Consider the following 14,336-nt stretch of genomic DNA (forward strand, 5'->3'; position numbering starts at 1 on the left):
AGGCGCGGATGCGCGTGTTTGCGGCGAGGCGTCGCGGCGCGCGGCTCCGCTGACGCGCAGTGCGGCCGCGGATAGGGCAGCTGCCGCATACTGCACGGGCCAAAATGCTCACACTTGTCACGCGAAAAGAGCGATCACTCGGGGGTATTTGCAAATACCGGGTCGCCTCTTCGGCCCCGCTGTGGCAAGCACATTTCACAAGTCAGCGCGAGGCGCCTAAGCTGCGTTCGCAATCACTCGCCTGGCGGGAGATGGCGCTCGCGCCTTTGTCGAGGAGTGAAAAGGGGGAGGGTGAAAGGTGCCCGGAGCGGCGTCATCAGCCAGCCAGTGTGTGTGCATAACGGTGCTGAATTTTGGTGCAGTGCATGCATTCGCATTTGTTCGGCGTAATTAGGCATCACTCAGGAATCAGTCGCTTTTCCGCAGTTTAAGTAAACTCACGGGTGACTATCGCCATCGCTTTGAAAACAGAGAAGAAAGTCCCGAAGCCACCGAATTTGCTTCTAGGCCTAACTCGCATAGCGTGCCGCGACTCTGAAGACAACTTTCCTCCCCCTCCCCCGTTATTCTGAAGTAACGAGGGTGCTACCCGACTTGCGCTACGACTTGCTCAGCAAATCTATTGGCTTGGAAGCCGGCGAAAATGAAGGTGCGATAGATATTTTTACGCCGGTTTTCGGGCAGCTCCTCTGCTAACGCGATCAAAATGTTACGGGACGCGAGTTCTCGGAGAAAAGTTTATTGCAGCTCTGCCTCGCTGCCCAGTCGCACGGTATCCTTACCAGCGGATAGCGTATGTGCGTCTCCTCGAACCTTGGCGCATTTCAGGCTACTATATTACGTGACTGTGCCGAAATTAATTTTTGTCCGCGCACTCGCGTCCCGTAAAGTTTTGATCCCGACGTTCAAGAGTAAAAGAGCTGGAGGAGAGTGGGATACTGCGATTTGTTTCCCAGCTGCTACCAGACACTTGACTTTGGATCTGTTCGATAGGTAGCGATCCGCTGCTTCGTCCGCGATTAACGCAAATGTCGTCACGTTCTGCGCAGTTTCTCTTGAAACGATGCTTTCGCTTGATTTCCCCACTATACACTTGTGCTCGCGGGTCTGCTATAAAGCTGCCTGTCAGAGAAGCCCAAATGGATCGCTTATTTACTTAAGCCGGCGGCTTTGTGCCAATTTCGCAACGCCCTCGCGTACAGGTGCGGCCAAAAGTAAACGGAGCACGCTATTGCTTTCTAACATTTTTCACTCGCTTCTTAATTGTGACTGGCAACTGTGATATGTGCAGGCTAACAGTAGACAATAGTTCGCATTCTCATCAAGAAATAATGCTTCCTCGTGTCCTATAGGAAAGGCGAGATTCCACTTAGAACGAAGTTGAGTGCTCCGTTTACATATGTCCGCGCCTGTACGAAGACTAAGGCGCGGACGGAAGCGCATGATGAGAGCGCGCGCACAAATTGGTCCCCACTATACTGTTGGCCTGTCCGCGCAAAATTCACAGCAGGCACGCGGTGACATGCCCGCACCTGGAGCCTTTTGTTCGCGAGAAAAAGACGCTGCGCATTGTTGTCGCAGAGCATGACTTGCAAACGCAGGTGTCATTCGCCACAAATTTCGAAATTTCTGTGCTACCAGGGAGCAAGTGCGTTCATAGTACATACAACCTTTGTCCGTAAAGTTTCGATACTGATTTATTTTCTTCGCTAGAAATGATTCCCCAAAACAAATGTTGGTGCTTATGTGTAGCACCCTTTTTTTTCGGGCTAACCTGAGCTATTTATGTTAGTTGCTGTGGCAGCCGCTAGAAGGAAATGCATGTAAAAAAATACGTTGTCACTAGTGGTCTGCGCATTCTACTATGAGTGAATGGGGAGAGAGGGACGCCCACCTCGAACAGCGTGTAAACAAAAAATTCTGCGTAAAGCTTGGGCAGACAGCCACGCAGACGTATGAGCTCCTTCGTGACGTTTACGGCAACGAGACATAATCGCGGTCGGTAGTTTTCGAGTGGCACAAGAGATTCGTTTCGGGGAGAACGTCGGTGGAAGACGACACAAGGCAAGGGCGCCCGTCAACCTCGCGGAATGAAAACAACGTGGCTCGAATCAGGGAAATCGTACATCAAGACCGCACAATTGCAGTACGCATGCTATCAGATGCTCTCGTTATTAGTAAGACAACATGCCACCAAATTTTTGCGTGAGAACTTGGGGAAACGAAAGCTGAATGTCAGACATGCGCCGCACACCCTCACACAGGACCAGAAGGACACGCGTGCATCAGTGAGCGCTGATTTGCTTTCCGAGGCAGTGGAGGCTGCATTCGTCGACAGCATCATTGCCGAAGACGAAACATGGTGTTTTAAATACGACCCTCAAAAAGAGGCAGAGCGCTCTCCGCTCCACAAGTTCTTCGGCGTCGAGAAAGGTTAGGCGACAAAAGACCATTACAAAGGCGATGCTGATAGTTTTTTTTTTTTCGATGCCAGAGGTGTCACACACCACGAGTTCGTCCCACAAGGGCAGACGGTGAATCAGGAGTTTTATATCCGCGTGCTCCAACACATGCGTGATGCACTGCGACGCCGTCGCCCTGACCTATGGACATCTGGACAATCGAGCCTTCACGATAACGCAAGGCCGCACACTGCTCTCAGCGTGACAAAATTTCTTGCCAAGCACAGCATTACTGTTCTTCCCCATCCGCCATACTCGCCTCACCTCTCCCCACGCGATTTTTTTCCTGTTTCCTTGTGTAAAGAGAGCCCTAAAAAGTTGCTGGACGGGGAGCTTGGAGGCCATTCAAGATGCCGCGACAAAGGAGCTGACAACCCTGCCAAAATAAACGTTTTCCAACAGTTTTCAAGACCTCAAGAAGTGTTGGAAGCTGTGTATAGACTGCAGGGGAGACTATTTGGAAGGGGTGCTGCACAAATGATTTCAATGTTAAACGCACTTTTTTTTTAGTGGACTCAGTCTTGGAACTTTACGGACAAATGTTGTACATCCTCGTGCAACGCGTGTTAACCTGTCTGACAGTCTTGCTTCGCGCAGCGCTGCTTTCCCTCTGCAGCTCGCGTGAGGTGAGCGCCGGGGTGGGGCGGCTCTGCAGGGTATCTGTGTTGCACGATTTGAAGGCAGTGTAATTAGCGCTGAATTACTTTTCTAGAAAGAGTGCACCACGAACTAGCCCTGTCAGCGTGTTTTCTGACTTCCTTCGAGAAAGTCAGATGTTTTCTTTTGCTAAACTTCAGTTAATTGTAGTTCTTTCGCTTTTAAGGTGAGCAACGTAGCCACTGTCTTCACACGCCGTACTGCGCTAAATGTGACCACGTTGTCCAAAGCTCAAGGTTTAAGGGCGCGAGTTGCGGACGATTTGAGGGACGTCACTTGCTGAAAATGTTTCTCCATATTTTCTTCTACCGATAGGCCGCAGTCGTTTGTCTCTCGTGATAATATCACCGTCGTCTTCGGCAGAAAATTCGCCTTGCGAAACACACTCGCCGATGACAGGATCTCGACGGCTTTTTGGCAAGCTCTTTTTCTCGGCAGCTGTGGAGCTTAGTAACGTTGGCAGCGAGAGTCATCTGCCCTGCAATGTACAGATTGATGGCCTGACATCGCGAATACCAACGCGTGGTAGCGTTGGCTGCATGCGGCCTGTAGCGCTCGCCTTTCTCTCCTCGTTATGTCGTGAAATTCCGCGTCTGTTCAGTTTTCTCTAACGCATGCTCTGTGACGGATGAGTGTATTGTGGCGCGCACAAGGGCTTGCGGTAAGACCGAGTCTTCGGGCGGCGCGTGAAGAAGATGTAATGCTCTGCGGGGTATCGACCGCTGTGCTAATGATACATCGCGGATTCCTCTTCTCGTTACAACAAAGTCAGTTCCCGCTTTCTCCTTGTCTCCAGTTGGGCTTTTTAATATCGAACTTGCGAGACCTAACGTGCCATGTGAGGGAGAGGAAGGCGGTGGTAACATGCAACCAAAGAAACAAAGGAACGGGAAACGACTTACTGGCTTGCTGTGTTCCTTCTACTGGCGCTGCACGTCTCTAGGGATCTTAGAGAGAGGATGGCTTAACAGCTGGCACAAGTGAACACTTCTCTGTGGAACACACGAACTCGCTCGCGGGCGGGTGTTGGTTTCATCGAGCTTTTTGCGTGTGCAGGTCGCATTCCCAAATTCCGGTTATTCAAGAAGTACAATAAAAGAGACATTTTGGATATCCTATTTGGCATAGATCCAGTGCGCGCCATTTGGTTTTTCTTGAAGTTAGTAACACTAACTATCACGAGTGCTGTCTAAGTTGTGCGCGTCCGTACGCATATAACGGGAAGATTCTGAGGACACGAGGAATGCGTTGGTGAATACAGCTTAGCGATCGCAGCGGAGATTAGGCGTTCATAACTGCGGAAAATGTCTATTTAGTGGCTTTGCCAGAATGCGCGCATTGCGTTTTGCGGCCAGTGTCACTAAAAGAGCAGAGAAATCTCACGATGAACGCATTGTGCGCGTCACTCGGCGTCATCCAGCAGCACAGGCGCGCAGACGCTAGCGGAGTATGTGCTGTGAGATGCTGTTAGGCACCGGCGGCACACTGTCTTGCTTGAATGCGCGCTCAGAAGAATATGGCTGCAGAAGTGACCGCTGATTGCTCGGCGCGCTCTCGTCCGCGGCTTGCGGCGGCACGCGCTGCATGCTTGCGCTTTTTTTTTTTTCTCCGCTCCGACGTGCGAGAATCAGTGAGCGGGCGTTTCCCCGATAACCGTTGTTCTCACACTCAGCGGCGTGCCGCTAACCGCTCTCGTTTGTTATTTTCCCCTCTTTTTTTTCTTCCTTTTGTTGCTAGCCTCGCATCTCAGTTTCTGAGCAGGTTTTCGTTATTTTTTTTCCACTTCCCACTTGGAAACGGGCTGTGCAGAACATCGGACTGCGGTGATTATGCTCCACGCTGGCCTTCATTTAAATTACCGCGGGAGACACTTCTCGACGTTGTACACGACGGACAACGTCGCAGCATTTTTGTTTTGAAGGTGTTTCACGGGTTCGTGCGTCTGCGACATTTTCATCTGGGTGGGGAGGTCGCAACGTTCAGCTGCATAGGTCCCGGCTGCATAGGCTAAGCCGGGACCAGTAGCAATTCGTCAGCTCCTCCAAGCTCGCCTCAAGTGACAATATGTCGAGGAGTACTGCGGTATCTTACTTTTTTTTTTTTAACACTGCTGGAAGAGTGGCGCTCGAAGCGACCCACGCAGCCGAGGCCGGCAGTAGACAATGGGCAGCGCCTAAATCAATTTGGGCTGTCCTCCTCCCTTGTCCGCTGGCAGGACACGACACGTGCGCATGTGTCTATTCTGGCCGCGGTGCGGCGTCACTCTATGCGCATTGTGCGCACAAGATACGCTGAATGCGCGGAGTTATAGTGTTCCCCATATATCACCGGCCGTGCGTCATGAATCGCGGCGCGCTATTCAGGCCCGTTTTGTTGCCTAAAATTCCCAGAACGAAAGCTGCGCCTCACTTCGCAATACAGACGCTCGGCTTTGTGGGCACGGAACGCGTCGTTTTTTGTCGCAGTGCGTGTGGTAATTCAGGAGTGCGACGAACACAATGAGGGGCCTCTGACAGCCGCCACACATGTGGAGAAGGGAAGGAGCGGCGAAGAAGAAATGTCGTCGCCGTTAACAGTTTAACGATCTGTCCGTTGCTGTCGCGTGCTATAGGTTTGAAGGGACAAAGCGCGCGCTATGACTGACGGCTTCCGAGAATCGAACGCAGCCGACTTCTTCGCGCTTCGTGTGATGGAGTGCGTCTTCTTTTTCGTTTCATCTCTCTCTCTCTCTCTCTCTGCTCATCCACCCTGCGACCGCCGCCGTGGAAGCAGCAGCATGTGTGCACCTCGGCTTGATTCCTCGCGCGCGAGAAGGGGCCGCCCGCGGCTTCTCTGCCGCAGTGCTAGCGTCCACTGTCATCCTCGCCGTGCCGCATCATTCGGCGACAAGACAGTGGTATACAATGGGCTCCGGTTGACTATTGTTTTTAATTCGAACTGTCCCCCCCCCCCCCCCCCACCCACCCATTTGCCCGGTTTCCTTCTTTTAGGACGTCCTTGTCTACTCTCTCTCGGCATGTTTTGATGTGTCTTCGTTCTTTTGTTTACTTGTTGAGGCCTGCTTTCCATTAGACGGCCGTCTCTCTCTTCCCTGTCACCTTTTTTTGCTTCTCTTAGTCGGGTTGGAGAGGCGATGACAGATCGGCGCGCAATCGCCAAGTACAAATGGCGTCCTCGTTATTATTTTTTTCTTCGCTCCTTTCCAGACGCCGCTTGTGGAGACGAATCGCTAAGAACAGCTCACCTATTCCCTTATTTTCGCTTGCACATGCAGCTTATTGTGACGTGCTTCCTTATGCTGTGGCTTTTATCGCGCGAGGAACTGTGCAAGTGGCGTGAAAGGATGACGCAGGGTTGCGGTAGCACATCCGGCTAAGGTCGGGCAAGTCCGTGAGGCCTTAGCTGCACGCGTCAACCGTTCTTTGCAGTTCCTCAGGCTTTGGTGTTATGGGAGGCTGGCAGAGTCTACGCGAGGAGCGCATGGGGTCGGCCTATATACGTAAGGCGGAGGTAAAGCCAGCACCGTTAAAGGTAGGAAAAAAAGGAGAGGACGCGGACCGTCACATCCGCAGGAGCAGTAGCGTAGAGCGCTTCTTTGGGTTTCGCGGGGTACTCCGACGTGGTGTTGCCCTGCGGCACGAACCGCGTTTCTGTTTCTGGTGGCCCAGAGGTGAACGCGCCTACTTACCGCTGGGGGCGCGGTTAAGGCGAAGTTTAGCCTAGCACCTCTCGTCTCGCTGCTGCTGATTGTTCTCCGTAGCGAAAACGAGGGTGTAAATGGAAATAACATGACGTGCTGCCGCAGCGGACGGGACGGCGATAAATCAAACAATGGTTTTCGAATATTGATAGCACGTGCCGAGCCATTGTTTAGCGCGGTGTTTTTCGCCGCTCCTGAAGCGAGCCGCATAACGGCTCTTGACAAAGAAAGCGCGAGGAGCAAGAAAAAAGTAAGGCATTGGCGGGGGCCGCGTTGTGTTGTGCGTGCACTTCATTGTCTCGCAAGATGCGCGCCGCGGCTCCCGACGCGCCGAGTGACAGGAGCGGGACATTTCTGCAGCCGAGACAAAGGTTCCGCGCCGAGGCACCGCACATGTGTTACAAAGCGCTTGCAAATAATGCCCTCTTCCCAGAAGCCGTGCCGATGATGGATTGGGGCGTCCGACTGTTTTTGCGCTCTTATTATTCCGGAGCTCAGAGGAGAGATCTAGATAGAGGCGCTCGACGACGCGACACTCGCTTCTCTATTGGACGCCAGATCAGACGCGAGAGAGGGAGCTCTCTCAGGTGGCACGCGCTGCTCAGTTGTGATTGAGGCTGTTCTTTGTGCGTCTCCTCACCGTCCGATAAAGGCTGCGCCTTTTGTCTTCAAGCGCCCGCCTGAAGCGCCTACGAATGGTACCGCTAACGCCGAGCGAAGTTGCCGACTAACTGCTAATCAAGCGACGGAGGCTCCGTAGACATCTTGAAAGATGGCTAGCATTCAGGTATTGTGCCGCGAGATATTCGTCTGTCCTCACATTCGTCTTGGTGCATTGTTACACATAACTCGTCAAGCGCTACGCGGGAGCTAGCCAGTTTGATGCGCACGCATTTTCTTCTGTAGCCGCTCGAGGGGGGGGGGGGGGGGGGGGGGGCAGTTATGCCAGCTTATTTCTACGCCGTCATTTCTTTGCTTCCTGAATCTCAGTGTGCGGCCCCCAACATGTTTGCTGTCGAGGTAGTTCACACAAACGCGGAGGCGATTCTGAACAAGGACGCAGGATAAAACGGACGACCTCGTGTTTTGCCATGCATCTTTGAATAAGCGTCGCGCCGATTTCGGCGAATCCCGCATTGCGGCCTGCGTCCTTGTTCGAGCCCGTTTTTGTTCTCTTCGGCGCTTCTGTTGTTTTGCTGCCGGGCCACTCTCATTTGTGCTCTCCTTTCGCCCTCTCGCAGCTGGACGCCAAGAAGAGCCCCCTGGCGCTGTTGGCGCAGACATGCAGCAACATTGGCGCCGACAACCCCAACATCAAGCCCATAATCCCTCCGCTGGAGAAGCCCAAGGACCAGGACAAGAGCAAGGGCAAGTCATCGTCGCTCTCTTCTTCTTCGACGTCCTCATCGAGCCAGCTGGACGACAAGCCGTCCTTCAAGCCCTACGAGTCGGCGAAGAAGGAGGACTCGGCGCCCAATGGTGACGTGGGCGGCGGCAAGAAATCCCCTTCCTCCTCGTCCAAGTCGCCCCCGCGGGTCGCCAGCTCGTCGCCGGCCGCGTCCATCGCCTCGAGCGGCAAGGCGTCGCCCACCGCGTCCGAGCACTCCAAGTCGGACGCGTCTTCGGGCTCTGCGACCGCCATCACGACGACCACGTCGTCTTCCTCGTCGACGCCGTCGTCGCAGAACACGCTAAGCGGCCTGGGCTACGGCGGCGCGGCGGCCCTCGGCCTGGACCTGGCGCGCGACAAGGACGCCCTCTCGCAGCTGACCTCGCTGAGCGCGGCCTACAAGGGGCTCAACCCTCTGGCCAACTGCTGCTCGCCCCTGCTGGCTGGCCACCTTCCGGGCGCCGTGGACGGCGGCGCGTTCCCGGGCGCGGCGCTGGCGAGCCAGGCGCTCAAGCTGGGCGGCTACCCCGTGGGCTCTCCGCTGTCCCCCTACGTGGGCTACGCGCGCGTCAAGACGGCCGGCGGCGGCACCTCGCTGGTGCCCGTGTGCCGCGACCCCTTCTGCACCAACTGCCAGATGAGCATGCAGAGCGCCCAGCTGGGCGTCTGCCCCAGCGGCTGCACGCAGTGCTCGCACGACCGGCTGGCGCCCGCCGGGCTGGGCCTCAACCCGGCGGCGCTGGTGCCGCCGGGGCTGGGCTCCGGCGGCCTCGGCTCTCCGTTCTACCCGGGCGCGCACTCCATGCTCACCCGGCCCAACGTCTGCAGCTGGATGGTGGGCGACACGTACTGCGGCAAGCGGTTCTCCACATCCGAGGAGCTGCTCCAGCACCTGCGCACCCACACCAACCTGTCGGTGACGGACTCGAGCGCGCTGCCACTGCTGTCGCCCAGCCTGTCGGTGCCCTCGGCGACCAGCGGCCTGAGCGCGGCGGCCGCCGCCTGCCACCTGCACTACAGCACGGCGCCCTCGCTGACCACGCCGGCAGGCCTGCGCCGCACCTACCCGACCAGCCTGAGCCCCGTGGGCTCGCTGTCGGCGCGCTACCACCCGTACAAGCCGCCCCTGCCGGCATTCCCCGGCACGCCGTTCGCGCCGCTACCTCACCCGTCGCTCGGCGTGTACTACTCGCCCTACGGACTGTACGGACAGAGGCTAGGGCCCCCCGTGCACCCCTGAGCCTCTCGCCGCCGTGGACACTCGCCAGTGCCATCGCCCCCCAAGCTCCCCCCCTCTCTATCGGCTGCTCACTTGTAAGAAAGTTATTCGCGTGGACTCCTGTGTGCGCGCATGCGCTGAAGCTCACTGGGACGCTGAGCGGCTTTCCTCTCACCCCGAGCGTAGTTTGTAACGATCTCTGTCGGGCCTCCCGAGGCTTTGTGCACCGCGTCGCTCGGCAGTGTTTGTCTCCCTTTCTTTTATTTCTTCTTGCTTTCGACGTGTTGTTTAGGCCCCAGTAGAAGTTTGTTCGAAAGGCATCGCAACGGAAATACTTATCGACAGGCCTCGTTGTGCCGGAAACATATGCAAGCAATATGCAGTTCTCCCCGTTGTGTCTGCCGCTGTTGACGCGATACAGGAAATGCACGAGCACGCATTTGGCGGCCTCTTCTGGCTCTATTTAAGCACGGTCATTCGCAATAATGTCATGCCCGTAGGCTTTATGCACTCGAAAGCGTCGTGTGATTCTGAAAGTGTATTCCACGTCACCTGCACGTTGTCACAGTTTTTCACATTTTTCATTTCGCGACCGTCCCTTGCGCACCTTTTGCGGCTCCACGCGGATCGCGCGGCATCCCGCCTACGTTACCCAACAGTTTAAGGTAATTCTTTCCGCGGCGGAGACGGGAAGCGCTGCTTGGTTTCGGTCATGTGCCTGTCACGATGTTGGTGAACCTCTGCTTAATTGGCTGTTGTCCACATGTTCGCCTGTCGGCTTTTTCTCGGACGAGTCGTTTCTCTGCTCCGCGTTTGGTCAGCCCGGGCTCCTGCATTTTCCGGAATGAGTGAGGGAAGCTTCATTTGTTTGGGTCGTTTCCATGCGATCTGGCGGCGCACTCGACACGGATATCGCTGTCGCGTGCTAAGCCACGTCGCAGGCAGAAACGAGAGGGCGCAAGTAGTTCAGTAACGAAAGGCACAAACTGCTCACTCGCCCGTCACCCCACGGCGCATTATTATGCACTCGGGCACTAATTTTGTCACACCGGCTCTACCTTAACGAGATTGATTCACCGCCGGATGCTTTCTTTTTTTTTCCTGGACTCTTCCACGGCGCGTACCTTGTCACGACGTCGGCGCACCGGGTTTTGAAAGTTTAATGTTCGCATTCGTTCTAGACTGATTTGTGTGCCAATTCGGGAGTGGATATAACTCTGGCATTTATTGATCAGGAGATATTTGTATTATTTCTTGCTCTGTCCGTGTAAGAATTACTCTGTCGCTCTCTCTTTTTTTTTCAATGCTTAGACAGTCTTAAGACATAGGGGGAAAAACAAAGGTCGTGCAAAAAGAAAATATGGCGAGGGTCTGCTGCCCCCGTCTTCACGTCAGAGGCCACACCAAACTCAACTCGACGCGAGGGAAAGTCTGAATATGCTCAATTCGTAAACGTTTTCACTGCCACCGCTGGCGCCGCTGCCCAGAGTGTCACATTCCCTTCCGTTGTAAGCACCATTCTTATTCGCTGGCTACCAGCTCGCTCCAGCGTGGCACAGATTTCGCGCACGCGCAGAACATTGCAGGTGTATGGCTCACGGATAAAAATACGTGGAAACTAGGCATGAGAAAAAAGAGTGGTCAAAAAAAGTTTCGCGCTTCGTTTGGTACATATTAAAAAAAAAAAAAAAGGACGGCAACGCGGGGCATCTTCCTGATTGCCCCATCGATCAGGCTGATGAATGGTGCCTAGCCCCGCGCGACGCGACGGCCTTGCTAATCTAAATGTAGCGTTTCTTTGGAAAGGGGGAAGAAGGATTAGCATACGCGCGGAATCGCGTGATCCGAATGGCAGATTGTGTGCGGGCCTCGCTGCAGCCCGCGCGATTTATAAATATTCGTCGCGCCGCCGCGTTTTACGACTCGAGCGTGCTGCGGGGAGTCCGGCCTCCTTTCTCCCTGAAGCCGCTCGATGCTTATCTTGAGCGATGAGCCGCCGGAGAGCGCCCCCCACCCCCCCTCCCCTCCGTGTGTGGTTGTTGCACTGCGGCATACCGTTACGACGGCGGCTGGGGTCGTGCATCGGCACTGCTTGACCGGTGCGCGGCACCCGCTTGGGATTCTTTCGTATTGCTTTCCCGTCGTTTCCTCAGTTAGCGACCAGAGTGCGTTTAAACAAAGCAACGTCAAAAGAAACGTGTCACGAAAATATCCGTGCAGTTAGTTTAGTATTGTTGAAGAATCGCTACTCTCGCAGCGTTCTGCCGCTCTTGCAGTGTATGCAAGCTGCGACTGCGGCTATAACAAACGTGCGCCGTTCGGCACTACGTCCCTGGCCGGCGGTCAGTAACGAAAGTGAGGGAAACTAAACCCCTATTCTTCCGTGCAGCTCGAGGTTGACGATAATTTAAAAGGAACACACGAATGGCAACAGACCTGCGAGACTTCACTGGCGCGTTTTTATAACTAAGCAGCTGCCTTAGTAGTTCGGTTTTCTTGGCTCGTAGGCAACCTTGCGTGGAGCGGCCTTTGTTCCGGCGCTGTTCGTCAGGTCAACATGAAAGCTGTGCAGGCAGGATACTGTGCGCGCGCAGCCGTTTCTCGTTCGCTGCCGCACACACTCGTACACTCATACACCGGTTAGTCCTCGTTGTTCGAGAATGTTTAAATTGAGTGACCCTCCACTCGGTATGCGGTTTTACCAGAGGGACATTTTCGAAGGGAGAATAAATGCACAGCCTGCACTCTAGCATCTCAGAACGCGGTGTGATCTCTCCTGACGTGAAATGCTAAGTCAAGGGTGTCCAAAGCGTGTTGCCAAAATAACACTCAAGTCTTCATTTTTTTTTCTTCTTTGAGACGCGCTTTAACTGCGCTGTTTCGTCTCTTTTTTTTTTCCTGATGGGAGGATTGTAACATACACACTGTACAGAAATATGTCCGCGTTTTTCGTCTCGTGTGTTGCGTAATTTCTCGGAAAGTTCGTGGCTACCTTTTTTTATTGTTTTTTTTTTCTGCTTGCGTGTGGTGATCGAGTCGTGTACATTAGTAATATATTTCAAGTCGGCGCGTGCGGAGCGCGCACGCGATAGTCTTTGTTTGTATTATTTTGTTTATTGTTGTACATACTCCTTGATGCCGATGATCCTGCAAATACATGACACTGATGAAACCTGAACTTTCTGTTGTCACTCTGTTATTGTGTCCTCTCTTCTCCGTCAGAGAGAGTGAGAGGACAGATCTTGACATGCACCGAAGCAGCCACCATCTGGGAAATCTGTCGTCACGGCGTAGTTGGATAATGCCGGTGGTGCGGAGCATTTGCCTTCCTTCGCGCCACGCTTGCAGTGCCTGCTCGGTGAGGTAAGTGCTGCTGACCAGGTGTGCAGTAGCGGGATTTTCGGTGCTGTCACCTAGCTGGAGCTACCTGCCCGTAGCACAGCCCTTCTGGCCGCTATGCACCTTTGCGCTGCTTGGGCGTCGCTAGAGTCACTAAATAAACACTTAGAGTACCGTCACTGCAGCACGGCGGTAAGCAGGGGCGGCCATATTGTTGTTTATCATTGTTGCCAGATTGCCGCTTCGGCGACCTCGCCGCTAACTTTGGCCCGGCCATTGTGTAAACATCGCTGTTAGCCACCCTGCGCTGCGGCGGGGATTGTAGCCGTACGGCATGGAGCCGCTCAGATGCAAACGGTACAGCTGTTGCCTTCAGTTTATGCTTTCGTCGTGCGGAGCTGAAATGCTGCGAGGTGCGGAATCCCTGGTCACTGAGTCGGTCACCGGCAGCGCAGCAGCCAGGGACGACCTCAGTTGCCCGACTGAAAACGCATAAGCCACAAAATGGCAGCCCCCATGAACCCGTCGGCAGTGTAAACACATATCACGTGATGCAAACTGACCAATGATCGTGGCGGCGGCACAGACAATAGGAGAAAAGAGTGCCGGTACTACTAAGTCTTTATTTAGTGACTCTAGGCGTCGCCATATTGCTCGCTGGCTGTTGTGTGCACCTGACGTAAGCACAGTGGAAAGCGGCTGCAGAGCAGGTTTGCAACAGCCCAGAGAGGAGGCATTTCGGCATCATCCTGACCCGATGGAAAGGGTCTGTATACTAGCTGCATGCGCTGCCAGATTCTCGAGCAAAAGCACGAACAATGGGTGGAATATTTCCAGTTTAGTTGGTCGTTCTGGCCACCTGGTGCAGGCAGGGTTACGACCAGGCTTTTCAGTGCCTGCCTTTAACTGGAAACGAGTAACGGACTTGTGCGAGTAAATAATGCCGAGGCTGGTCAAAACCGATCGCCAGCTTTTCTGTGCGCATTTGTTCCCGACGAAAAGTACTCTGTGCAGCATTTCAAGTGCGTGTGCTAATTGTCTAAGCAAAAACGAGATGTAAACCAAATCAGTGCTTTAATACGCGGTTCGAAACCACCCGAATATTGAATTATGCGGATAATAATGTGGGCCAACAGAAAGCTTATTTTGGCTAAGGGAACGGCCCAGGAGAAAAAAACACGGCAATACGAAGCAGTTTTTGCTGAACTTTCAGAATCTTACAAACATTTCGTCGGTACGGGAACTGTTTTTGAAGCCTGCATGTACAGTCTGGCTGAAATTAAACGCGAACTGCGCCTGTGCAGACAACAAAATATCTTAATTGTATGCTTTCAGCCAACTAATAATAATAATAGTAATTGGTTTTTGGGGAAAGGAAATGGCGCAGTATCTGTCTCATATATCGTTGGACACCTGAACCGCGAAGGGAAGGGTAAAGGAGGGAGTGAAAGAAGAAAGGAAGAGAGAGGTGCCGTAGTGGAGGGCTCCGGAATAATTTCGACCACCTGGGGATCTTTAACGTGCACTGACATCACACAGCACACGGGCGCCTTAGCGTTTTTCCTCCAC

At 53.9% G+C, this 14,336-nt stretch overlaps 1 protein-coding gene across 3 annotated transcripts in view; it reads left to right on the forward strand.

The window, feature by feature from the left end:
• The window catches only part of noc (zinc finger protein no ocelli), a 187,318-nt gene that overhangs the window by 5,266 nt on the left and 167,716 nt on the right, over positions 1–14,336 (forward strand). Inside the window, exons 1-2 of one of the 3 annotated variants that reach the window (XM_077649211.1) lie at positions 7,352–7,606; positions 8,061–12,606. The exons of 1 other annotated variant lie outside the window; for it this stretch is intronic. In XM_077649211.1, the coding sequence (XP_077505337.1) occupies positions 7,592–7,606; positions 8,061–9,449 (1,404 nt within the window). In that variant the 5' untranslated portion in view covers positions 7,352–7,591 and the 3' untranslated portion in view covers positions 9,450–12,606. Of the gene's footprint in view, positions 1–7,351; positions 7,607–8,060; positions 12,607–14,336 lie in introns of those variants that run through there. One more of the 3 variants, XM_077649210.1, reaches the window with a different exon arrangement.

This window comes from Amblyomma americanum, chromosome 1, assembly GCF_052857255.1.
Source record: "Amblyomma americanum isolate KBUSLIRL-KWMA chromosome 1, ASM5285725v1, whole genome shotgun sequence".
In the NCBI taxonomy this organism is placed as follows: Eukaryota; Metazoa; Arthropoda; class Arachnida; order Ixodida; family Ixodidae; genus Amblyomma; species Amblyomma americanum.